This window comes from Schistocerca nitens, chromosome 9 (genome assembly GCF_023898315.1).
Source record: "Schistocerca nitens isolate TAMUIC-IGC-003100 chromosome 9, iqSchNite1.1, whole genome shotgun sequence".
In the NCBI taxonomy this organism is placed as follows: Eukaryota; Metazoa; Arthropoda; class Insecta; order Orthoptera; family Acrididae; genus Schistocerca; species Schistocerca nitens.
Window position 1 is genome coordinate 447,342,851 of NC_064622.1, and position 27,369 is coordinate 447,370,219.

The 27,369-nt window shown below is 40.1% G+C and overlaps 1 protein-coding gene across 1 annotated transcript in view; it reads right to left on the reverse strand.

The window, feature by feature from the left end:
* Nucleotides 1–15,736, reverse strand: part of LOC126203048 (probable ATP-dependent RNA helicase DDX52) — a 69,419-nt gene extending 53,683 nt beyond the window's left edge. The window contains exons 1-2 of the mRNA XM_049937286.1: nt 15,563–15,736; nt 10,096–10,317 (exon numbers count right to left, since the gene is read on the reverse strand). Of these exons, the coding sequence (XP_049793243.1) occupies nt 10,096–10,317; nt 15,563–15,649 (309 nt within the window). The 5' untranslated portion in view covers nt 15,650–15,736. The remainder of the gene's footprint in view (nt 1–10,095; nt 10,318–15,562) is intronic.
* Between the last annotated feature and the right edge of the window lie 11,633 nt (nt 15,737–27,369).

Sequence of the window (27,369 nt, forward strand, 5' to 3'; positions counted from 1 at the left end):
AAAATTTTTTTTTGCCACTTTCAACACTACCGCTGCTATAAAATCCACCATTTCTAGTTCACAAACAGTTCCTTTCACCTTTTAAACAACCATTTCGGCTATTTCTAATAACTTTCGCTTTATTTCCATTTCCGTTTTTGCCACATCACTGATAATTTTTAGCCACTTCCCACAGGTTTTAACGTAATTATTTCTTCGTCAGACAATTGTTAGCCTCATTTTCATAATCTGCCACCACAAAACCACTCCTTTCAATACATTACACGCAGTTTTTTCGAAATTTTCCCGAATTTCTCCGTCCTTTAATGTGTTTTGGCGGCAACACAACCACCTAACCTTTGTACACATCGTTGTCTACCAACCCAAGTCCAACATAGCCCAGCTGTAACCAACACCTTTTCGCCTTTTTCACACCAGATCTCCAGTTACTTTCCAGTTCACCTTTATCTCTCCCCATATATTTTTATTTTCATTTTCATTTCAACCTCATGTTACACTTTCCACCTTCTAATACCATGTCACCCTCACAACACCCCCACAACGACCCCATTAAGTTTTATTTACATTCCCTCCACAAACATGCCTTCGCCCTAGCCAGATTACGCTCCCATATTCTATTTTCTCAGACTTGTCTAACATTTGGCATTACCCCCAAAGGCCTCACACTTAAAGTTCCCATCTCTGGCTGCAACCCTTCTTTCCATCAGTCCCTATACCAGTTCCAAACTGAACAATCCATTGCCCTCACCCACCTAATCCTTCACCTACACATCAACTTAGCCAATGAACACACACGTCAACTCCTATCTTTAATAAAAGTCATTAACCTTTCCTCTTCCACATCCACACCGGCTGTTCAGAGCATCCTCCTACAGGCCAACCGCAAATTAGAACAGCATGCCATCCTCCACCTCAAAAAACTATCCAATCTCCTGGTTTCCCACCTCCGGAAAGGCAACTCACTCACCCTTCACAACCTTTCCAGCAAACCTCAACCTCCTCTCACTGCACACAAACCCAGTCTCTCCCATCTACTCAATCTCCCACTTCCAGCTCCACTCCCTCCAAAACCTCAAAATTCCAATCAACACAATCTGGAACCACAACACCCTAATTCAGTAGTTAACCTTTCCTCCAAACCTCTCTCCCAATCCAAAACCTCTGTCCTATCCAAAGGCCTCACCTTCAGCCCCACTCCCAGATTCAACCAAACAGCCCTCGTCAAAGATTTACTGTCCTACTCTCGTACTCTCTGCTGGAAATATCACTTTGCCACGAAGAAAAATGATCCTAATCCTACTCCTAATGATCCAACTCCCCAGGACACTATCCAAATTGAACCCTGCCTGGAACAGTTCCGTCCTCCGTCGCAGCGGGACCCACCTCCTCTTCCAGAAAAACACCCTCTCCAAACCTTCCAGGAATTTCTGACTTCCAGCCTTGCATCTCAATCCTTCTTAAAAAACCTTAATCCTACTCCCAACATCACCACTGCTGAAGCCCAGGCTATCCGTGATCTGAAGGCTGACCGATCCATCGTCATTCTTCCGGTGGACAAGGGTTCCATGACCGTGGTACTTGATCGTCGGGAGTATGTGGCTGAGGGACTGCGTCACCTTTCAGACAACACCACATACAAAGTTTGCCAAGGTAATCCCATTCCCGATGTCCAGGCGGAGCTTCAAGGAATCCTCAGAACCTTAGGCCCCCTGCCAAACCTTTCACCTGACTCCATCAACCTCCTGACCCCACCGACACCCCGCACCCCTACCTTCTACCTTCTTCCTAAAATTCACAAACCCAATCATCCCGGCCGCCCCATTGTAGCTGGTTACCAAGCCCCCACAGAACGTATCTCCGCCTACGTAGATCAACACCTTCAACCCATTACATGCAGTCTCCCATCCTTCATCAAAGACACCAACCACTTTCTCGAACGCCTGGAATCCTTACCCAATCCGTTACCCCCGGAAACCATCCTTGTAACCATTGATGCCACTTCCTTATACACAAATATTCCGCACGTCCAGGGCCTCGCTGCGATGGAGCATTTCCTTTCACGCCAATCACCTGCCACCCTACCTAAAACCTCTTTCCTCATTACCTTAGCCAGCTTCATCCTGACCCACAACTACTTCACTTTTGAAGGCCAGACATACCAACAATTAAAGGGAACAGCCATGGGTACCAGGAAGGCCCCCTCGTACGCCAACCTATTCGTGGGTCGCCTAGAGGAAGCCTTCTTGGTTACCCAGGGCTGCCAACCCAAAGTTTGGTACAGATTTATTGATGACATCTTCATGATCTGGACTCACAGTGAAGAACAGAATTTCCTCTCCAACCTCAACTCCTTTGGTTCCATCAGATTCACCTGGTCCTACTCAAAATCCCATGCCACTTTCCTTGACGTTGACCTCCACCTGTCCAATGGCCAGCTTCACACGTCCGTCCACATCAAACCCACCAACAAGCAACAGTAACTGCATTATGACAGCTGCCACCCATTCCACATCAAACGGTCCCTTCCTTACAGCCTAGGTCTTCGTGGCAAACGAATCTGCTCCAGTCCGGAATCCCTGAACCATTACACCAACAACCTGACAACAGCTTTCGCATCCCGTAACTACCCTCCCGACCTGGTACAGAAGCAAATAACCAGAGCCACTTCCTCATCCCCTCAAACCCAGAACCTCCCACAGAAGAACCACAAAAGTGCCCCACTTGTGACAGGATACTTTCCGGGACTGGATCAGACTCTGAACATGGCTCTCCAGCAGGGTTACGACTTCCTCAAATCCTGCCCTGAAATGAGATCCATCCTTCATGAAATCCTCCCCACTCCACCAAGAGTGTCTTTCCGCCATCCACCTAACCTTCATAACTTCTTGGTTCATCCCTATGAAATCCCCAAACCACCTTCCCTACCCTCTGGCTCCTACCCTCATAACCGCCCCCGGTGAAAAACCTGTCCCATGCACCCTCCCACCACCACCTACTCCAGTCCTGTAACCCGGAAGGTGTACACGATCAAAGGCAGAGCCACGTGTGAAAGCACCCACGTGATTTACCAACTGACCTGCCTACACTGTGATGCATTCTATGTGGGAATGACCAGCAACAAACTGTCCATTCGCATGAATAGACACAGGCAGACAGTGTTTGTTGGTAATGAGGATCACCCTGTGGCTAAACATGCCTTGGTGCACGGCCAGCACATCTTGGCACAGTGTTACACCGTCCGGGTTATCTGGATACTTCCCACCAACACCAACCTATCCGAACTCCGGAGATGGGAACTTGCTCTTCAATATATCCTCTCTTCCCGTTACCCACCAGGCCTCAATCTCCGCTAATTTCAAGTTGCCGCCACTCATACCGCACCTGTCATTCAACAACATCTTTGCCTCTGCACTTCCGCCTCAACTGACATCTCTGCCCAAACTCTTTGTCTTTAAATATGTCTGCTTGTGTCTGTATGTGTGTGGATGGATATGTGTGTGTGTGTGTGCGAGTGTATACCCGTCCTTTTTTCCCCCAAGGTAAGTCTTTCTGCTCCCGGGATTGGAATGACTCCTTACCCTCTCCTTTAAAACCCACATCCTTTCGTCTTTCCCTCTCCTTCCCTCTTTCCTGATGAGGCAACAGTTTGTTGCGAAAGCTTGAATTTTGTGTGTATGTTTGTGTGTCTATCGACCTGCCAGCGCTTTCCAAACGAAAGCACTGGCAGGTCGATAGACACACAAACATACACACAAAATTCAAGCTTTCGCAACAAACTGTGTATATATATATATATATATATATATATATATATATATATATATATATATATATATATATATATATATATATATATATAAACACAAAAATGATGTGACTTACCAAACGAAAGCGCTGGCACATCGACAGACACACAAACAAACACACAAAATTCTAGCTTTCGCAACCAACGGTTGCCTCGTCAGGAAAGAGGGAAGGAGAGGGAAAGACGAAAGGATTTGGGTTTTAAGGGAGAGGGTAAGGAGTCATTCCAATCCTGGGAGCGGAAAGACTTACCTTAGGGGGAAAAAAGGACGGGTATACACTCGCACACACACACATATCCATCCACACATATACAGACACAAGCAGACATATATGTGGGTTTTAAGGGAGAGGGTAAGGAGTCATTCCAATCCCGGGAGCGGAAAGACTGCTTGTGTCTGTATATGTGTGGATGGATATGTGTGTGTGCGTGCGAGTGTATACCCGTCGTTTTTTCCCCCTAAGGTAAGTCTTTCCGCTCCCGGGATTGGAATGACTCCTTACCCTCTCCCTTAAAACCCACATCCTTTCGTCTTTCCCTCTCCTTCCCTCTTTCCTGATGAGGCAACAGTTTGTAGCGAAAGCTTGAATTTTGTGTGTATGTTTGTGTGTCTATCGACCTGCCAGTGCTTTCGTTTGGTAAGTCACATCATCTTTGTTTTTTTATATATAAAAAATATTGTTACTCGCGAGTGTAGTTAGGTATGGTGTGGAGACTTGGACTTGAAATCAGAAACACCTAAAAAAAACTGCAAGCAGTAGAAATGGAATTCTGGAAACGATCAGCAAGAATTTCTAGAAGAGAGACAGTAAGAAACAATGAAATAATAAAGAGAATACACGACATGATGGATAGAAGGAAGTTACAATGGTACGGGCATGTAAGAAGAAGGAAGCCAGAATTCTGAAAATGATCCTGGAATGGGAATCAGAGGAAAAGAAGAGGACACCCTATGACCACCTGGATCCAAAATGTATGATTAACAATGGACTTGGCACAGAGGAAGAAGATAAACGAGATCGAAGCACCTGCAGGGACATACTGAGAAGATAAATTAACATATTAGGGTATAATTTCCAGGTTATTTTTTATGTTGAAGATAAAACCTTTGTATACAGGAAAATCTCAAACAATAATAAATAAATAAACTTGTGATCCACCCCAGCTTTGCATGGGTATCTGGTATAGCTGTAGTAATTTATATATACAAATGTGCCTCATGCATAAGTCCACCTAGTAGTAAAAATCATACCAAAATGCCTGCAGTAGTTTCTGAGGTTAGCTATGACATACAGACCTCAAGGCACAGGTTAGCTATGACATACAGACCTCAAGGCACATATTTGTAATATGTATGCATTTTACAAGGTTTCTACAATTAAAATGACTAAGCAGACTCCTTTCATTAAAGGATCATTCAGTACGACATCAACCAATAAAAAATAAATTCAAATCTTGATAATTTAGATTTATTAATTTGTTATCCTTTTATTCTACCTATCAAAACAGGTAAGGCCCAAAATTCAATTTTTTGAGTATTTTTTGAGCTATTTTTAAAGTATCAAAAACTGTGCAATTTTTGTCTCATTATGAAACCTTTAAGTGGCCATATTGCCAAAACTATTTGACTTACAGCCCTAAAATATTTGTTGTTTTATTCAGTTTCTTATAAGCTTTAAAATACATGTTACATGACTATATTTGTGAAAATATTAGACTCCCAAACCAAGTTTTTTTTAAGTCTTAAAATTTCGTAACAGAATTTTTTTCTTTGGGGAAAATACATGACAGTCATATACCATTTGTTAAGATGTGTCCCAGTTTTCTTGATGGTACTCCAAAGTGGACATAGAGAATATCACACCGCAATATGTACTGCCAAATGTGCAACAACTGCACATGGTTTGCAGAATGGTTCATAAAAATAAAATTAAACTGAAATTATTATGTACTAATTAAACACACCGGTGTAATGGATATTACTTTTTTTTAACTTTTAATGCAGTAGTGTATGATTGTAGCACAGTAGAAAAACATATTACCAATATATAATAATAAAATGCAAGTATTCATTTCTATTGACACAGCGAGACACTTCAGTCGAGATGAATTGTTGAGATAAAATGAGTGAAATACTGGAGTGGAAAAGAGGAGCATATTGCTGCATGCATGTATAACTCACAAAACATATGTGCTCATGAGTCATGCATGTATGTGAGCAAATGTTATGGTATTTTATACAGAATGCAACAAGTTTCTCTGCAGTGTGAGGAGTCTGGCACTAAATCTCACTGAACTGCATTATTAAGTTTGTATGTACTTCAGTGATGGCTCAACAGCATAATATAAGAATCTGAAAAACTTCTCCACCTTATGGTCATCATATGGATGATTTTGAAGGAAATGAGACATAATGGGATTTTTATGCTACTTCACATGAGAAGGGAGTGTGTCACAGTGTTCACAGTCGAAGCTAAACTGCAAAATCCTGTGAATAATCAAATATTAACTATGTACCAAATGTATGAATGGGATAAAACAAATATCGCATCAATCACTTTTCTTCTATGGGACACATGATGAACATGCAACATAAGAAATTAGCTTGGCAGAATGATTTTATGAAACCGTAGGAGTCACAAAGCGTCGTCATGCATTTATTCCTCCAAGGAAAGCCACAGTTTAAAAACTAGTTTCTCGTTATAAGAATATTTACAAAATTGAAGTGGGCTCAGGTGAAGGTGGTGTGACTTACTGAATTTATCACTTGCGCTTATCACAACAGATGGTGTTTGGCTTATGTGCTATCAAGAAATGAAAACCCACTATTTATGAATCCTTGTGGATGAGTTCTTTATTGTACCCAAGATCAGATACACTAACAGTTCCAAAAAACTTAATGCTTTGTAAATCAGATTCCACAGCTGTAACTGGACGGACATATGAACTGTCAGATGAAGAGATTCGAAAGGCCTCACTGATTACATTGGAAAACAATGTGCTGTTACATCAATAATCTGCCAATGCTTGAGATGATGAATTTATGTAATTTTTATAGAAGATTGCAACATGTAACCTCAGACTCTAATAACATTGTCATTAGTGGAATGGGCAAGATTGCCTAAGTCATAAAGTGGAGAAGAAGAAGACTGTAATTGGATCACCACAATATTTTTCTTGCTGAAGATGAGCAGAAAGTTTTTTATTACCAGACACTCAACAGTTAAATAGTAACCGCTGTATCAATGTATAATTAATAATATTAATTAATGCTAATGCATTTACAAAATAGAAGTACAACAATTAAGTAAATTATTTGTAATCTTTATTGAGCATGTGTTATTAAAGTATATGTTCCAATATTTTCGCAGTTAGCTCAGTTGGTAGAACACTTGCCCGCGAAAGGCAAAGGTCCCAAGTTCGAGTCTCGGTCCGGCACACAGTTTTAATCTGCCAAGAAGTTTCAAAAATAATTGTGATTTACACAGTATGATATCCAAAATCTAGGCCAATTTTGCAAACTCAGTTAAAATAAATGAAATTATGGTAAAAGTCTAGATTAAGGCTGGAGTCATACTTAACACATTTCGTGTAGCAATGTTGACAGCTTTATCACTGGAATGAAAACAGATGTGTCAGTCACTTGTTCTACACAGCTAATAAGGAAGCAGCAGACGGATGACACGTTTGGAAGCGAGAGACGAACAAATATCGTATTTTTATGTAAAAATACCACAACCTTTGAAATCAAATTACATTTGGTAGAAAGAATCAAATATATTCATGTTAACCAAACTTATAAATTTAATTGTTGCTCGTTTCACTTGCCTATAAGTTCCCAAGCTAATGACAACCTTGTAATTCATGACATATTTAGGGGGGGAAAAAAAAAGACTGTGAAATACACTACTGGCCATTAAAATTGCTACACCAAGAAGAAATGCTGATGATAAACGGGTATTCCTTGGACAAATATATTACACTAGAACTGACATGTGATTACATTTTCACGCAATTTGGGTGCATAGATCATGAGAAGTCAGTACCCAGAACAACCACCTCTGGCCGTAATAACGGCCTTGATACTCCTGGGCGTTGACTCAAACAGTGCTTGGATGGCGCGTACAGGTACAGCTGCCCATGCAGCTTCAACCTGATGCCACAGTTCATCAAGAGTAGTGACTGGCGTATTGTGGCGAGCCAGTTGCTCGGCCACCATTGACCAGACGTTTTCAATTGGTGAGAGATCTGGAGAATGTGCTGGCCAGGGCAGCAGTTGAACATTTTCTGTATCCAGAAAGGCCCGTACAGGACCTGCAACATGCGGTCGTGCATTATCCTGCTGAAATGTAGGGTTTCGCAGGGATCGAACGAAGGATAGAGCCACGGGTCGTAACAATATCTGAAATGTAACGTCCACTGTTCAAAGTGCCATCAATGCAAACAAGAGGTGACAGAGTCACGTAACCAATGGCACCCCATACCATCACGCCAGGTGATACGCCAGTATGGCGATGACGAATACACGCTTCCAATGTGCGTGTACCACGATGTCGCCAAACATGGATGCAACCATCATGATGCTGTAAACAGAACCTGGATTCATCCGGGGGGGAGGGGGGGGGGGAGGGGGGGGGGGAAGTCGTTTTGCCATTTGTGCACCCAGGTTTGTTGTTGAGTGCACCATCACAGACGCTCCTGTCTGCGATGCAGCTTCAAGGGTAGCCGCAGCCATGGTCTCCGAGCTGATAGTCCATCCTGCTGCAAACATCGTCAAACTATTCGTGCAGATGGTTGTCATCTTGCAAACGTCCCAATCTGCTGACTCAGGGATCGAGACGTGGCTGCACGATCCGTTACAGCCATGCGGATAAGATGCCTGTCATCTCGACTGTTAGTGATACGAGGCCATTGGGATCCAGCACGGCGTTCCATATTACCCTCCTGAACCCACCGATTCCATATTCTGCTAACAGTCATTGTATCTCGACCAACACGAGCAGCAATGTCGCGATACGATAAACCGCAATCACGATAGGCTACAATCCGACCTTTATCAAAGTCGGAAACGTGATGATACGCATTTCTCCTCCTTACACGAGGCATCACAACAATGTTTCACCAGGCAACGCCAGTGAACTGCTGTTTGTGTATGACAAATCGGTTGGAAACTTTCCTCATGTCAGCACATTGTAGGTGTCGCCACCGGCGCCAACCTTGTGGGAATGCTCTGAAAAGCTAATCATTTGCATATCGCAGCATCTTCTTCCTGTCGGTTAAATTTTGCGTCTGTAGCACGTCATTTTCGTGGTGTAGCAATTTTAATGGCCAGTAGTGTATTTGTGGCTACAAATATTATTAATGTATCTGCTGCTCATTTTTCTTGCAGCAATGTAAGCTGTGTTACTAGGTTCCAATGTCACCACAAACTCACAATTCATAATATATTTCAGAAAATAGCAAACAAAATATCTGTGAGAATGAATATGATGAATTTACTGTATGTCAAACCGTAACATATGAACCTAACCTAGACATCATGCTAAGCTAAAGAGCAATCTGACATCACTAGTACATTTTCTTAATTTGTGGCCAACAGTGAGATGGCTAAAGCCCTTGTCTTTCAGGCACTGCTATATACAAAAACAATCTGATATCATTATTGTGCCTGGTAAAATGTTCTCTTTAATAATTTCCAGCACAACAGTTTCTCATCACAGAGGTACAGCACTGCAACATGTCACCATTTGATAAATTTTTTAGCCATAATCAGAAAAATGCATGATCAAAACCACAAATAAACAGCAAAAAACTGCAAAGAAGAGAATGGTTTCAATTATGGCAAAAGAAATACGTAAGATTCTTTTCTTGTCTCTCACTGTTTATGTCAAAGTGTCATCCAATTGACTACGTGAAACTGATGTGGTGGTAACCTATGAATATTAGAGAAGACTGCTGTGACTGCAGCTAGCCCCAATCTACATTTGAGCTGAAATTAGTATTTTAATGTCTGACTTAGAGTGGTTTGTTGCAGTATAATTTTAGTATGTGTTGATTTATTTATTGTTTAGTTAATGATTATTTACATTTGTTCTATGTGTAACAAGTACACTGTTAAACAAATAGCCATTTGGACAACGAATAAAGATGAAAATCTTACGGTAACTTCGCAGCACCTAGATTTAGGATGCCTTAGATTATCTCTACAATAAGACCTTAGTGCTCTGTCTATTCACTGCTTATTCTAAAAGCTTACTTTTTTTTTTTATAATAATGAAAATCATACATACCTTCTCCTGATTAAGAGCAGCTTCTTTATTTCTTATGTCCTTATTACTCAGATGCTTTTTCTTGTTGCCATCAGCTGTTATAGAACCAATCAATTTCAGCTCAGTTGATAAACTCTCTTGTGGTTGAGTGAGCTCTTCATAGTCTAGTTTTTTGTGCTGAACGTCATTTTGTGAGTTAATCTGTATAGGGAAGGGGCCAACAACACGCTTCGGTTTTATAACCTGAAAATTCAATGTAAGTAATCCATCATATATAGTGAAACATTGGTTAGTCACTATTTCAGTAAGTAACTCACAAGTTTAACCTGTGGGAAAACCAGAATAATTAGAACAGAAATGTAACATATTTTGGATTCTTGTAAAACTTATAAACAAAGCAATCTAGACATTTCAATAAAACATATTGTTAATACTTAGGCTGTTCCAATTCAGTGATGTTCTCACCATATCTGATAAGCAAACCACTAACAGTCAAAAAGAAATTTTTTCTTCATGTACGTGTCCAAGGCCTCAATGTAACATCTAAGTGATGGGACCATTTTAACCACCATATGCTGTCAATTTTATTTCTTTGACACATCATGCACATATATTCAAATGGCTCTGAGCATTATGGGACTTAACTGCTGTGGTCATCAGTCCCCTAGAACTTTTTTAGAACTACTTAAACCTAACTAACCTAAGGACATCACATACATCCATGCCCAAAGCAAGATTCGAACCTGCGACCGCAGCGGTCACGTAGTTCCAGACTGTAGTGCCTAGAACCGCTCAGCCACCCCTGCCGGCTGCACCTATATTGCATTACTGGCCAGTTTCAGCCTTAGACCATTATCAAATTCTGATATTGTTTTAAGACCATATCTGTGACACTAAATGTGTGTATGGGTGGGCCGATGTCTGCCCACACAAAACAAACATTTTTAAATGTGACACGCACATCATCATTATCAAACATTTGCTAATGGCCTAAGGCCAAAACTGACCAGTGATGTAATTTATATGCATGGTGCATTAAAAGAGTAAAATTGACAGCCTGTTGCAGTTAAAATGGGTCCGTCATTTATACAAAAAAGAAACACTTTATGTTAGCAACCTTATGTTCTAATTACCCCACCTGGCATCCTTAAACAGAGTAACCCTCCCCTCTATATTTGTACTACATGTCTTGCAAAAATAACAGTAACATCTATCTGCCTGAAATTTTCACCGGAAATACGGAAGCGTCCGATCCCACCCGTCTGCTTTGACCCATGACGTCACAAATATGGCGGAAACAAAAACAAACACACACACTTTCCACAAGAAGCCTAATGACACTAACAGGACAAGTGCGGGAAATGGGGTGTTTTGGGTGGGGGGGCAAACTAAATGTAAACAAATTTAGACGCCTTGCGTAGCTACAACGTGTAAGTGAAGACAGCCATGCATGAATACCCACTCACCTCCCCAGGGGTCGTAACCCCTGCAACCCATAGAAGATCAAGATGCTTCAGTAGCTGATTAGTGTTTTTCGTCTTTTAAAAAAAAAAAATCCTCATGGGATAGAACAAACAGATCAGAAAGATAAATATAATAAACTAAAACAGAAATTGGAGGAAACAGATAATTAAAATAAGTAATAAGTGTTTTTAAACTAAAAAAAAAAATCTCACGAGATAGAACGAACAGATCAGAAAAGTAAATAAAATAAGATAAAACAGAACTGGAGACAGCCACACTCAAACCAAACTCCGCGCCGTTATGACGTCACACACGACAACACCCTTACGTCACGGGTCAAAGCCGACGCGTGGGATCGGAAGCTTCTGTCGACCCTTTTCACCAAATACAGAACACCCAATCTTGGCTGTCAGACCACCAATACAAAAACGAATTTAGCTTTTTCCATACAAAAACTTCATTATTTCTTAAAGATAAAGAATGTTACATTTTTCACACATATACACATAACATACTACAACTGATATGTAACACACAAGAACACTTTATAGAAAGGTCATCATTTATTTATTTAGCATATGGCTAGAGATACAACATCTATCATGATTGAAATTTACACTTGTATATCTAGATTACAAATTTGGTCTATGGTTTGCGGAGTTGAGTGAGCAAAGTCACTAGCACTGCCATTATACTTTCTTGTTCTACATTCAGTGATGATGTGCTGGATCGTATGTTGTGTAGCATCACAGTCACAATCACGCATTGAAGTTATGTTCCACTTGAAGTGGGAGGCTGCACAATTCCCATGGTTGGTTCAGATTCTGTTTAGTGTGGACAATTGTCTGAGAGGGAGGTTGAAACCAGGTGGCAGTTTCTTCTTCACAGGAGGCACTGTTGGGCAGCATTTGTCGTTAAGTCTCTTCTGCCACTCAATGGTATTTGATAGTTGCTGTTCCTTAAGTTTATGCAATCCCTTGTTGGTTTTCTCGAATGTAGGCGACTAGTATTCGCATTGCTGATGTCAGAATGTATCGGTAGTTCTGGATTGTCCATTATTTTGTTGAACTCTCTCTTAAGAGAACATCTTTACGTCTGAGATCTGGCAGGGGGATATGACTTAGTACTGGTAGCCTGTGTATGGGAGTAGATTTCATTGTGGCAGTGAAAGGTCATCAACAAAAGTAAGATGGGCAAACCATGATATTCATTTGAAAACAAATGAAAAGATTTACAATTTCAGCAAAGTCATCATTTATATATAGCAAAATGTTATAGTAATTTATGCCTTTTTTCATTCCTTTCACTGTCAAATAAATCATTTATCAGTTTCATGGGGCCATGTAATACGTATTTCACACATTAACTTCTACGAAATTATTTTCCTTTGATCAATCGTATGTTTCTGGCAGCACATGAATTTGAAGGTCTGCAGTTAAAAACCTTCCACCACACCACTGTTCTTCATAATACACTCTGTAGTACATATTCTCCAAAATCTTCCCTCAGTGGCATTTATGTTAACACTATAATATTTATCACTGAGAGTCAATGAGGTCCATATCATCACTGGAATCACTATAAAGAGCTCCCCAATTTGAAACTGAAGAGGCCTTATCATGCCTGCATCTCTTGGAACTTTTGCCTTAGTCTTGCTTATCTTCTGTGTTAGCTTAAATGTAGGTTTTTCCATTTTGGGCTGAACAGTTTGACTTTCTAACATCTTGTAACACCCATTCTTTGTAACAATTTCCCCGTATTGCTTGCTCAATCTAATTCTTTTTTGTTTTGTTTTTGCTCTTCTATAACACTACACAAAGCAGCTCTAATGAAAAGTTCAATCACTTCATAACCAATATCAGTACATTTTGATGGTTCCAATAACCACATGAGCAATATGATGTGGCATAGTTAGAACAAGCAATACAAACAGCTACCGGCAACACTTGAAAATAAAAGGGTTCAACAATATGAGAATGTCAAGTGCAAAAATTAGTGTCAGACTTCGCACTGCACAAGGCACAAATATAAGACATTACTTTCCTGTCATATGTCAACATAAACATTCAAATTAATTAATGTAAATCAATGACATTAACTGGAACATATCAGCTCATTGTTGCAAGAACTACCCACAACATTTTCTTTTGCTATCCTCAAATTAGTTTACTGTTTATAGCTGTGATCTGTGTAATACAGCCGACTAGTCCCAGAAGATTTGATTTGAGGAGTTTTGGCTCCAACTGTGGGTGTCTTCATCAGGAAAAAAAACTACCTATAAAAGATTCCAAACCCATTAATATAGAGGGAAAACCAAGAATATATTGTAATTATATTGAACATATTTATGAGGTGACTGTATTCACATGTAGGCAAAGCAGAAAAAGGATTTATGAGCAAAAAGCTTCTGCCATATAAAATAATTCTTAAACTCATATTTAAAGCCATACAAAAATTAAAGGTATTGGAATTGATGTAAGAACAATAGTTATCAGCAAAAATTATAGCTACATAATGTGGCACACTGTATGCCGCTAAGGGCTGTAAGACCAAAGAGTCACTGGAGGTGGCATCAGACTGTGCTGCTCACAAGCCAAAGTTAACTCAACATGGACATGAAACAAGTCATTCCATCTACTAACAATCTAAGAAATCAGCTGCTTACATTGACAAAAATAACTTCAGTAGCATATAAGTGATCATCTCGAAAATCAACAGCCACTATTACGCAAAATAAAAAGTACAAGACAATGCAATAGCGAATATCGTATCTCAGTGTAATAATAGACAAGGAGAGAGGAAGATGATAGTTTAGGATGTACTCTAAGAAGATGACGAGTCAGATATACACACTTATAAGTAAGGGCTTTATACTATTACAGAATTTTTTATTACATAGTTGCAACTCTTCGTTCAGAATAAAACCATCATTACGGGAAAGGTGTTTGAAAATTTCTAATTCTTCAAGGGCATCAAGTCTGAAGCCTGCCTTTGTGTGTGTGTGTGTGTGTGTGCAGGATATTGGGAACTTCTTTAGGCTTATGAACTGTAATTAATAAATGGTCAGCAAAGAACGAGTTATATATATATTTACCTTCTTTTGCTACAAGATGTTCTTCAAATGTAACAATATTGCTTGTGTCCTGTATATGCTATGTAACAGGCTGGAAATGCGTCACAGCTGATTTTATAGACATTTGAGTTTTTTATGGGTGAATGTACTGGTCTCATATTACAAATAAGATTATTTTTCAACTTGTTATTAGTAGAAAATGTAACTTGCAATCGTACTTCTTCCGGAGGAGACCTCCAAGATAGAGGCCCTAAAATGGTGTATGTTTTGTTTTTCCATTCTTACGTTCGTTACTACTAGAAGAGCCAAGAGTGATGAGTCTATTATTTGTTCTATTTTCGAAAATGGTTGGTTTGTACCTATTAATGGCTGACATTTTTAAAATAATTAATCCCAGAGTAGAGATTTTCATCAAGAAAAGGAGTACATATCTGTAGATGGGAGAATTAAAAAACTTTTTTTTTTTTTTTTTTTAAATGATAGTATGTTAAACAGGGCGACACTATTTGATCAGTGCAGGTTCATTTGCGAAAAACACGGAAAGAAATTCTGTTGTCAACTACTGTTAATATTAGAACCAAATAACATACAGAAGGTTGTTTCCACAGGTGGGTTCGTGTAATGATTTTTAATATCGACTAAAACCAGGTTGGTATTTTGTTCATAGTGTAATGATTTTTTTTTTACCAACGAGATTTTGACTGTTGGAAATTGAATAATTATTTCGAACAACATAATATATACAACCATAATTGTCCCTATACATCTTACCAATGGAAATGCATTACTTGGTGAACACTAAAACGAAAAATTTGATCACTACTTTGGATTTAGACCACATCATAGATCTAATCGGAGTATTCCAAAAACCAGTCTTTGGAAAAATACAACTAAATTAAAAATCAGTGGCATGCTTCATATTACAACTTTGACAACTGAGTAGTTCCTCACCTGAAGTTTCTGTGCATCGTATTGAAATTTCTTTAGATCAAACTTCGCTCCATTTGAAAGTTTACGGAACAAGTCCTCCGCATCCATGACATCTCTCGGCTAACCTACACCGAACTGTAAACACTGAACACACCAACCATCCCACGTGGGGACTACAACAAACACTAAACAAGTAAACATGTTGACTCGATGAATCGAGAGATATCGATTCTTTAGTCTTAAGGCCCATCCACACGTTACGATCTGTCTGCGCAAATGTCTGCACACATCACATCTGCGCAGACAGATCGTTGCGTGTGGACAGAAGATTTGCACCAACCTGAGGTGTGTGCAAACCTGGAAGTTGGAGTTGGAGGTTTGAGCGAAACCTCTCAAATCTGTGGGTTCAAACCACATCTGCGCAGACAAGTTGGAGCGCGTGGACAGGAGATCGCCGCAAATCTGGCGCGAAACAGCTGTTTGCTCAGTCTAGTGTTTGTATTTGTGCGCACAGGGCATTAAATTGGCTGATACTCATCAGTGTTCTCGAGAGTTTTTAAGTGAATTCATTGAATTTGTAGAAACCACCCATGTTTGTGGAAGATTAAAAGTAAAGAATATAGTGACCGAGACAAAAAGATTGCAGCATACAATGCTCTAATTGAGTTATCCAAAGTTCAGAAATCTAGATCTGGTGTAGGAGTAGATCAAGTATACCAGCCAACGTTACGGTATTTTGATCTGCTTGGCTTTCTTAGTGATCAAGAAACACCAAGACCAAGCAGGAGTACAATTGAAGATGAAATTGGAGTGTCAATGTTACCGCCAGCCGTTCATGAGGAGAAATTGCCCTTCTCATTCAAGTATTTTCCTCATAATATGAAGGGTTACAAGCTTTAAGAGATAATTATAAGTTTCGACATCCATCCGCAAATAATTTCGCCAGTCGTTAGGTTCGTCCTGCAACTCTCTCAGTAAATTTACGTGAGAAAACTGCTTTCGCTTTAGCAGCCACTGTCTACACCATTTTGCCCGCTTTCTCTGTTTCCTGCGGTTGGTCTGAATGTTTTTTGCAACACAAGTTGCGAACACAGACCACAACAAAACTTCCTCCATTTCTATATTTCAAAATAACTGAATTAAATGTTTGACGTTTACGGGGAGCGTAGTCGCTTGCCACTGATATTTCTTTTCTACACCGACAGATGGCGGGCGAGTAGTAGATTGGGGTTTGTGTCGTGTGAACACACCACATTTGCAGCGATCTTTTGCATGTACAGACATCTGCACCGATGTCTGCGCAGACAGATCGTTGCGTGTGGACCGGGCTTACGATTGTATCACATTCGATGTCTACAAAACATCAACTATATAGTCTTTCGATTGCAAACAACCACCGCAGCCATTACAAAAACAAACATGTTGATGATTAAAGTAGAAGTTTCACAGGCATTGAAAACCTGCACATTCATTACCGCATTTCCGCTAGATAGTGTATTCACACTCTTCATCGGAATTTTTACTCGCATAGTTTTAAAGGTAGCACCAACTAATGTAAATGGTGAGGGCGTTACTGTAATGGTGCAGATTTTAGCTTACGAGCATACTGAAATGGTAACGATGAGAAATCAGATGCCCCCAAAGGGTGAATGCAAAAATGAGCTACTCCTAGATGTCATATATGGGCTAATGAAAAAGATCGATTCACACATGCTATCAACGGGGCCTGAAGGCGCCGTCACCATCAAATGGTGACGTTTACAATTTCCTTTATACTCATATTCAATTACATGCGTATGAGACACTAGGATATAGAGCGAATCAAAAAAATACATAAATATACGTTACATACTCGTAACAAGGACTGTCAGAGAAAGTACAGCTAATTCATAAAAGAACAATTGCAGAGAAAGTAAAAACATGAAACTAAAACTAAACAGATACAATAAATGCGTCGAAATAGTCATACTAAAAGGATAATCAGATGTTATTCGACAATATTTACAGTAATAAACAGTTAAAATATCCTGTAAAATGGGGTAATTCAAAACAGTGGGGGAACTTGAAACCATTGGTCAGGATCTTAGTTTTTTCGAGATCGGCAAGACTGGTATTTTGTTTATATGGAGATTGTGCATGGTAGGTCGTTAATTCGTCATAGGTAAGTTGGTTTAAAAAATTATGAAGTACAATGAATGTGCATCTATGAAAAATAACGCTGTGGGAACTTCTTTCAAAAGGCTAATTCATATGGCTATAGTTTGATATGCAAGTGAGTGAAACGAAGGTAAAATATGCTTCCATTCATGGTGGAATAGATAATTCCAATAATATTTTATTATCAATGCATCTTCATTTTATACAATATATTTTTAAGAACATGTCCAATGTGGGGCAGTTTCAAAAATGGTGAAGGAACAAAGAAACAAGGAATTAAAAACTTCATTGCAGAAGTTTTAAACATTCATGGGAATGCATAACACTTAAATTTATAAGGAAGTCTACAAATGCATCTAACATTATTTTATTTCAATCTGAATGTGATATAAGTGTGCGAATGTTGGCGAAATTGTTTGCAATGTGAAACCATTGTTTGTGAGAAGGGGACGATGCTGCTTCCCAGTTGAACTGCAGTGAACTTTTAGGAAAAAGTGATCTTCTTAATGTAACTAAATAATTTAGTTTTCAAGATGACAATACCTACGTACTGAAAAATATGATTTCATTTCGCTGTATCATCAAGTTTCATTTATCTCTGTCCTCTCAGTTAGTTTTAAAATTTTATATAATGGAACTACTTTAGTTTGTTAATTCTTTTAGAGGTACATCACACGTATTATTATTTTGTCATTTGAAATAAACTTATTGTATAAGCACTCAATATGATTTCATTTTAATTCACATAAAATATTTCCGCTACGTATTGTTTATTAATATTTTAGTATTACATGATAACAAAACCTACAACAATATTTCACTGACATTTTAAAAACAACCATTGTGTTGTATCATCATCATCATTTAAGACAGATTATGCCTTTCAGCGTTCAGTCTGGAGCATAGCCCCCTTATAAAATTCCTCCATGTTCCCCTATTCAGTGCTAACATTGGTGCCTCTTCTGATGTTAAACCTATTACTTCAAAATCATTCGTAACCGAATCCAGGTACCTTCTCCTTGGTCTGCCCTGACTCCTCCTACCCTCTACTGCTGAACCCATGAGTCTCTTGGGTAACCTTGCTTCTCCCATGCGTGTAACATGACCCCACCATCTAAGCCTGTTCGGCCTGACTGCTACATCTATAGAGTTCATTCCCAGTTTTTCTTTGATTTCCTCATTGTGGACACCCTCCTGCCATTGTTCCCATCTACTAGTACCTGCAATCATCCTAGCTACTGTCATATCTGTAACCTCAACCTTGTTGATAAGGTAAGCTGAATCCACCCAGCTTTCGCTCCCATACAACAAAGTTGGTCGAAAGATTGAACGGTGCACAGATAACTTAGTCTTGGTACTGACTTCCTTCTTGCAGAAGAGAGTAGATCGTAGCTGAGCGCTCACTGCATTAGCTTTGCTACACCTCGCTTCCAGTTCTTTCACTATGTTGCCATCCTGTGAGAATATGCATCCTGAGTACTTGAAACCGTCCACCTGTTCTAACTTTGTTCCTCCTATTTGGCACTCAATCCGTTTATATTTCTTTCCCACTGACATTACTTTCGTTTTGGAGATGCTAATCTTCATACCATAGTCCTTACAGTTCTGCTCTAGCTCTGAAATATTACTTTGCAAACTTTCAATCGAATCTGCCATCACAACTAAGTCATCCACATATGCAAGACTGCCTATTCTGTGTTCACATATCTTAATCTCACCCAGCCAGTCTATTGTTTTCAACATATGATCCATAAATAATATGGACAACAGTTGCAGCCTTGTGTTACCCCTGAAACTACTCTGAACCACGAACTCAATTTACCGTCAACTCTAACTGCTGCCTGACTATCCAGGTAAAGACCTTTAATTGCTTGCAAAAGTTCGCCTCCTATTCCATAATCTCGTAGAACTGACAATAACTTCCTCCTGGGAACCCGGTCATATGCCTTTTCTAGATCTATAAAGCATAGATACAATTCCCTGTTCCACTCATAACACTTCTCCATTATTTGCCGTAAGCTAAAGGTCTGGTCCTGACAACCTCTAAGAGGCCTAAACCCACACTGATTTTCATCCAATTGGTCCTCAACTAATACTCGCACTTTCCTTTCAACAATACCTGAGAAGATTTTACCCACAACTCTGATTAAAGAGATACCTCTGTAGTTGTTACAATCTTTTCTGTTTCCATGTTTAAAGATTGGTGTGATAACTGCTTCTGTCCAGTCTGATGGAACCTGTCCCGACTCCCAGGCCATTTCAGTTATCCTGTGTAGCCATTTAAGACCTGACATTCCACTGTATGTTCCGACTTAATTTCATCCACCCCAGCTGCTTTATTGCACTGCAATTTATTGACCATTTTCTCCACTTCCTCAAATGTGATCCTATTTCCATCATCATTCCTATCCCATTCTACCTCGAAATCTGAAACATTACTGATCGTATTTTCACCTACATTGAGCACCTCTTCAAAATATTCCCTCCATCTGCCCAAGGCATCTACAGGATTCACCAGCAGTTTTCCTGACCTGTCCAAAATACTTGTCATTTCCTTCTTACCTCCCTTTCGATGATTGCTAATTACACTCCAGAATGGTTTTCCAGCGGCTTGACCCATAGTCTCCAACCTATTTCCAAAGTCTTCCCAAGATTTCTTCTTGGATGCTGCAATTATCTGTTTGGCTTTGTTTCTTTCTTCAACATAACTTTCTCTGTCTACCTGAGTTCTAGTATGTAGCCATTTTTGATAAGCCTTCTTTTTCCTTTTACAGGCTGCCTTGACTGTGTCATTCCACCAAGCTGTTTGCTTCATCCTACTTTTACACACTACTGTTCCAAGACATTCTTCAGCCACTTCTAGTACTGTGTCCCTGTACCTTGTCCATTCCTTTTCCAATGACTGTAGTTGACTACATTCAACTAACTAGTACCTTTCTGAGATCGCTGTTATGTACTTGTGTCTGATTTCCTTATCCTGAAGTTTCTCCACTCTTATCCTCCTACATATGGACCTGACCTCCTGCACTTTCGGCCTCACAATCCCAATTTCACTGCAGATTAAATAACGATCAGTGTCATCAAAGAATCCCCTGAATACACGTGTGTCCCTAACAGACTTCCAGAATTCCTGATCTGTTATTATATGCCGGCCGAAGTGGCCGTGCGGTTAAAGGCGCTGCAGTCTGGAACCGCAAGACCGCTACGGTCGCAGGTTCGAATCCTGCCTCGGGCATGGATGTTTGTGATGTCCGTAGGTTAGTTCGGTTTAACTAGTTCTAAGTTCTAGGGGACTAATGACCTCAGAAGTTGAGTCCCATAGTGCTCAGAGCCATTTGAACCATTTTTTGTTATTATATAGTCAATGACAGTCAATACCGGTGAATGTTCTTATGTTTAAAAAAGGAGTTTGTGATTACTAAGCCCATACTGGCACAGAAATCCAAGAGTTGTTTCCCGTTCCTGTTGGCCTCCATATCCTCTCCAAATTTACCCGTAACCTTTTCATACCCTTCTGTTCGATTTCCAATCCTGGCATTAAAATCACCCATGAGCAGAACACTGTCCTTGTCCTTTACTCTAACAACTACATCACTGAGTGCCTAATAAAAACTATCCATCTTATCTTGATCTGTCCCTTCACAATGCGAATATACTGACACAATCCTAATTTTCGTGCTAGACACTGTCAAATCTATCCACATCAGTCGTTCGTTTAGATACCTTATTGCAACTACGCTGGGTTCCATTTCTTTCCTAATGTAAAGCCCTGCACCCCATTGTGTTATTCCTGCTTTGACTCCTGACAGGTAGACCTTGTATTCTCCCACTTTCTCTTCTTTCTCACCCCTTACCCGAATGTCACTAACAGCTAAAACGTCCAGCCCCATCTTACTTGCAGCCTCTGCCATCTCTACCTTCTTCCCCTGAGTAGCCCCCATTGATAATAATAGCTCCCCATCTCATTACCATTTATTTACCTAGTCGTATCTTAGGAGTCCCTGGTTTGTCAGTTAGAGGTGGAACTCCGTCACCTCCAAAGGTCCGAGGCATTTTGCTCTGATTATTGCCAGCATCGTATTTAAAGTACCAGGGAAGCAGGTTGCTAGCCTTACTTGCCCCGAGTCCCATTGGGGGCTGAGGGACTAACCGGTGGATTTGGTAGTCTTTGCCGTATGAGCACAAAGGTGACCACGATTCAGAATATGTCTGAGATGCCCAGCCTTATTCCAAAGTAACTGGTATCCTGACTGTCGGGACCACCTACTTGGCCACTCATATGTTGCCCGTGGTTCATGAACTAGGACATGACTACAGGAACCCACACCATGAACCATCCCTTGTGTTGTATGTATCCCAGAATACTTTTAACATGACATTTGTTAGCAAAATACTTTCTGTTTCAAGTGACACCCTATCATGATGATACTTGTAACAGGCACAAAAATGAACTTTTTTGGTGTAAAGTGGTTCCAAAATTTTTTGAGGAATTTCAACCTTATCAACTAAATTTCACCCGGCCCATCTGTCTAGCCGCGAGGTCTATTGCACTGCTCCCTGAGTGGGAAGGTGTGCTGGTTCCTGGCACGAATCTGTCAGGTAGGTTAGTGTCAAGATCTGATGTGCCAGCCAGCCTGTGGATGTTTTTTACTACGGTTTTCCATCTGCCTTCGAGAATGTGGGCTGGTTCCTCTTATTCCGCCTCAGTTACACTATGTCAGCAATTGCTGTGCAAACAGTCTCCACATATGTGTACACCATAATTACTCTACCTGCAAACATATGGGGATACACTCATCTAGTATGAGTCGTTCTCGGGGGTCCACTGTGGGCCAAACCGCACAATAACCCTGGGTTCAGTGTAAGGCAGTGGTGGGGTGGGTGGACTGCTGTGGCCTGTTGTGGGGTTGTGAACCACCGAGGGCCATGGTGGGATGAACCATCTCCATCGTTTCTACATCCCCTGTTCAATACAATACATTTGTCACATGAAAGTGAAGTGCAAGAAATTTCTATCTAATAAAAGAAATATAGGAACTATGAAAGTCTGAAATCAGAAATCGTTTCAAATTATCCCATTTTACGGTACGCAAAAACAGTTTATTATGTCCATTAAGTAATTCATCTAATGAACAAAATGTTGTGTCAAGTGAGTACATCCTTATTTCATTTTCAAATGATGTACCCTTACTGCACAGATCTTTCATGTTATTTGACAGTGAATTAAGTACATTAACATTGAAATACTTTACACTTTTCTGATGTCACAAGGGAGGTTGGCGTTCCCTTTTGTATTGTACCAATGGCGCATTTCATTGGTTTTATAATACACAGGACTGTGAATCATAAAATTCATAATCAGATAAACATATAGGGAATTGGTGATAAGTGAAGAGATTGTGGATTGTGGCAGGAGCATCTCTGCACATACTTCAGTTTTCTGCAGAAACAAATTTTCTTTCATGAGGGTGAATTGTTCCATAAGATAATTTCAAAGCACGCAACAGACTGGAAGTAGTTCATCATAGCAGAATGATCAGTGACGACACACAATCAAGGAGCAGTCAAGAGCACAAAAGAGCAGTATTTTTAAAAATATGAGATAGCATTGCAGTATCAGCAAATAATTCTAGCAACAGACTTCAACTACACACTTAATCCAAAAGACTAAACACTAAATTTCAATAAGTCAGTGAAACTGTGACATATCGTTGAATGGTTGAGTTTGATAGATACCTACATGAAAGCCCAAGCATGGCATGCACACCCATGACAAATCACTTGGCGAGATGTCTGGATGGGGTTTATGTATCACTCAAACTTAAGACACAGTTACTACCATCCAAAGTTTAATCGACTGGCGTTTCACATCATACACTTAGATATGCGCGATTAATTGGATGAAATAACAAATTTAGCATGCAAGAGGCTTATGGAAACTCAAAGCCATACTTTTCAATATTGAAGAATATTGCGAAATGTTTAAGAATGCAAAACCTCCGTGATACAAGAATTTGATAATGTGGTGGTTACAATGCACCAGGGAAAGATTTGGAAAATGTTGACAACTACTCAAGAGACAAAAGTATTTGCTATCAGGGAAACGTGATTTTTTTCCATTGTTATGAGAGTTACACAACATAGACACCACTGTAATACAAGGCTATGAAAAAAATAAAAGTCAAGAGTTCAGCCTTGAAAAGGAAACAAATAGATGCCTATGAAATAAAGTTAGCACTAAGCTCTACAGAACAAGAGCTGAAGAAACTTCAGTATATCATAAGCAAAAGAAAAAGAGGACACAGAAAAATAGTGGCACAAATAAAAGTACGCAATGAAATTACTATTGGAAGACAGAGTCAGAACAAGGAAGGAATACCTTGGGTGTTTTTGCATTTAAGGAGTGTAACTTAATGTATTTATAACTGTAAAAGGAGATTCGTGCAGATTATAGGGCAACTGTCATATCTTTCGAATGGTCACCTACACAGCTCAGTAAGGCGTCAGCCTCCCATTGATAACACTTAACTAGAATAGCAATTAGATATTTAGTCTTCTCTCTGTGCTTTTATAGTTAATTCTTAAGTTGGTAATACTAGAGTGGATAGGATGTGTGCATGCAAACAACTGAATTCGCTTTTGGTCATTGTCAGCCATTTTCAGTCAGGTGTTTTGGGCTGTACTAGTGGGGAGAAAATCTGGTGCATCCCATGGAACACCTCAGGTGTTGCTTGTTTTGCCCACAGGCTCTACTACTGATGTAATTTTCAGAGTACCCGATGCAAATACCTGCTCCCACAGCAGACTGCATGGTGGCTGGTAACAGATTGTATCACTTGAGGCAGAGAGACAATGCGGATGCTGAATGGCTGCCCTCACCCATTAACCCTGTGAGTGGGCTGGTGGCATATTCTTCAGCAGGGTCTGAACCAGCACACAGGAGGAGGTGTTTGTTAATTATCTCTGTAGGTTTAATATTAGGTTCATTATGGAGTCCTTTAAGAAAATAGCATCCAGGGTAAGGAAAAATCCCATATGTAGTAAGTGTGTCTACCATGGGGCCTCACCCTGAGGTGTGGAAGAGGTGCTGCCTGTGGCTATCGTGAGTACAGGGTGCAGTCATCTATAAATTGTAGATCACATTGGCATCAATTATGTCTGTCATTTGGGTTCTGATGCCATGCTTAGTTCATACAGGCAGCTGGCAGAAGTGGTGAAAACTGCTGGCCTCACATGGGGATGCCAGCAGACTTCACAATTTGCATCATAGTTCCCAGAATTGACTGGTTTGGAACCGAGTTTAGAATCTAAACCAAATGATCCATTGATTCTGTGATGGCGTAGACTGCAGATTTCTGGACCTGCGTTATTGGGTAGAGAATTGTAGGACTCTCAGTTGTAATGTACAGACACAATATTAGAAGTGAAACCAACCAAGTTTTATGCTGCTTCCACATGAAGAGATTCACAAAAACACTGATTGAAATATAGAACAGTACAAAGTTTCATAACTACATGTAGAGCACAGGCATATACAGTCAGGCAGGTGAGCACACAATAAGCAAGTAAACACAAGTGATGCTGAAGACCCTGTGCACTGGGTTTATGTTGGGCTCCTGTGTGCATGACACAGCACTTGCTGCAATGTCTGTTCATATTATGACGCAACCTCTGTAGGCCAGGTGTGAAGGCACTTGCATCATGTGCTGTTTGATTACACGCTTCCCCTCGGGGAAAAGTGTTCCTATGGAGATATCCATGTTTCTGTTGGTAGGAACGACTGCTGGAGTAGGTGTCGTTCTGTCACAGGAAAATATGGTGTGAAATGGTACAAGTGCAGACAAGCACGGTGCCCCCTCTCCCACGAGAGCATAAGGGAGCACTAGCAATGATGGTGCTGTATCCATGTCCACATCGGGGCAGGCACTGACTATGCAGGCAGCAGAACATATGGGGAAAGAGAGGTCTGGGGTGTCACTTGATAGGTGGTGCACTGTGGGCAGGCTGTTACAGCGCATGTGATCTCATTGTCAATACTCAGCCAAAATATGTGGCAGCGAGCCAGAAATTTTGTACAGGGTACATCCCGGGGGGCAGGTGGAAAGGAACATGATATTTTGCTGCAGTGCAGATTGGATCACAACCCTGGGCACCGAGTCTTCAGTAGCCAACAGTGACACACAATCAAGAGCTGAGAGGCAGTGGACAAGAGCATTACAATCATATAAAGCATCCGGTGCTCAGCCTGCTGGTTTATCTGGCCAGATGTAGGGGACAAACTGAACAACTTGACATAGGATAGGACGGTCGTGACAGCCACCAGACTCTGGTGTTGGTAAAACCATTCATGGTGCTTTGGGCTTCAACATCCAAATGTAAACACAACAGTTCATTCTGATCATCTTGCCTGAATTGGGGCCAATCGGAAATCAAGAAAGAGCATCTGTATTACTTTGCTGGATTATGTGTCGGAAATAAATCTCATAAATGTAGTGTGACAAAGACAGAGCCCAGTATTGCAAGCGACTGGCTGCTTTGTCTAGCAAAGATGCTGAAGGACTGAAAAGAGAAACCAGAGATGTATAATTAAGAATCAGATGAAACTTGGAACCATATAGGAAAACATGAAATTGTTGGAACACATACAGAATAGTAAGGACTTCTTTTTCTATCTCCAAGGAGTACTATTGCACGTGACTCAGTGTTTGGGAAGCATACACAATAGGGTATTCAGCATTACTGTAAACCTACTCAGAATGGACCTCCACAAAAAAATGGGGTTTTATTTTGATGCCAGCCTTGAAGTCAGTAGCACGCCTTAAACCATCTTGAAACAGGGAGGAACATTCCAAGCAGAGCGGTTCCCACTATTAGTGTGAAACTTGATCTGATATGCGACAGTACCTACTGGTTAGTGCTAAGTAGTTGCTCTTCTAAACAGCAGTTCATATGAGCAAAACAGTTGTGACCATGTCTGATATTGCTCATACTTTAGGCACTTGGGCTATGCACGGCTCTGTTTAAAAAGAATGGTTCAATATAGTCACAAGGTCGAGACATGCACATCTGCTTTCATGTCCTGCAACTGGTTTACTGCAAATAATAACCTGTAACTGTGATCCTGCAGTCAAATAATCTATGCACAGGCCACAATTACAAATTAAAAACTTACACAGAGATGTAAAATGAGAGATACATTATTAATTTAATAAAAAGAGTTCTGTTCTAATGTCTGTAATCGATTTGTCGACAGAGAATTTTGACGAATAATGTTTATTCAAGAAAGAACATCGCAAATTAATGGTAAATGGTCCTGTGATATTCATTTTAACCCTTTATTTGCCAGTGTTGCTCTCAAGCAACATCAAATTTATGTTGCCCTTATGGGACAACAAACACTTCCCAGTGCCTTTTACTGTGAGCAACAGGGGTGTCTTATTTTGGTTCTGAAAGAGTGGATTTCAATAAATTGGCAGTAATCTTAGCAGATTTGCTTCAAGAAATACCCAGAGGTGAGTTTACAGCAGAAATTGTTTTGAATTACGTAAATAGTATAAAATTTTTATGTTGCCTGTTAGCAACATTGCCCATAGTTGGGACATAAGCCATTAGTATATTACATATTCTTACGGCGTGACAGAGTAGACATTTTTATTTTCAGGGGCTTTTTA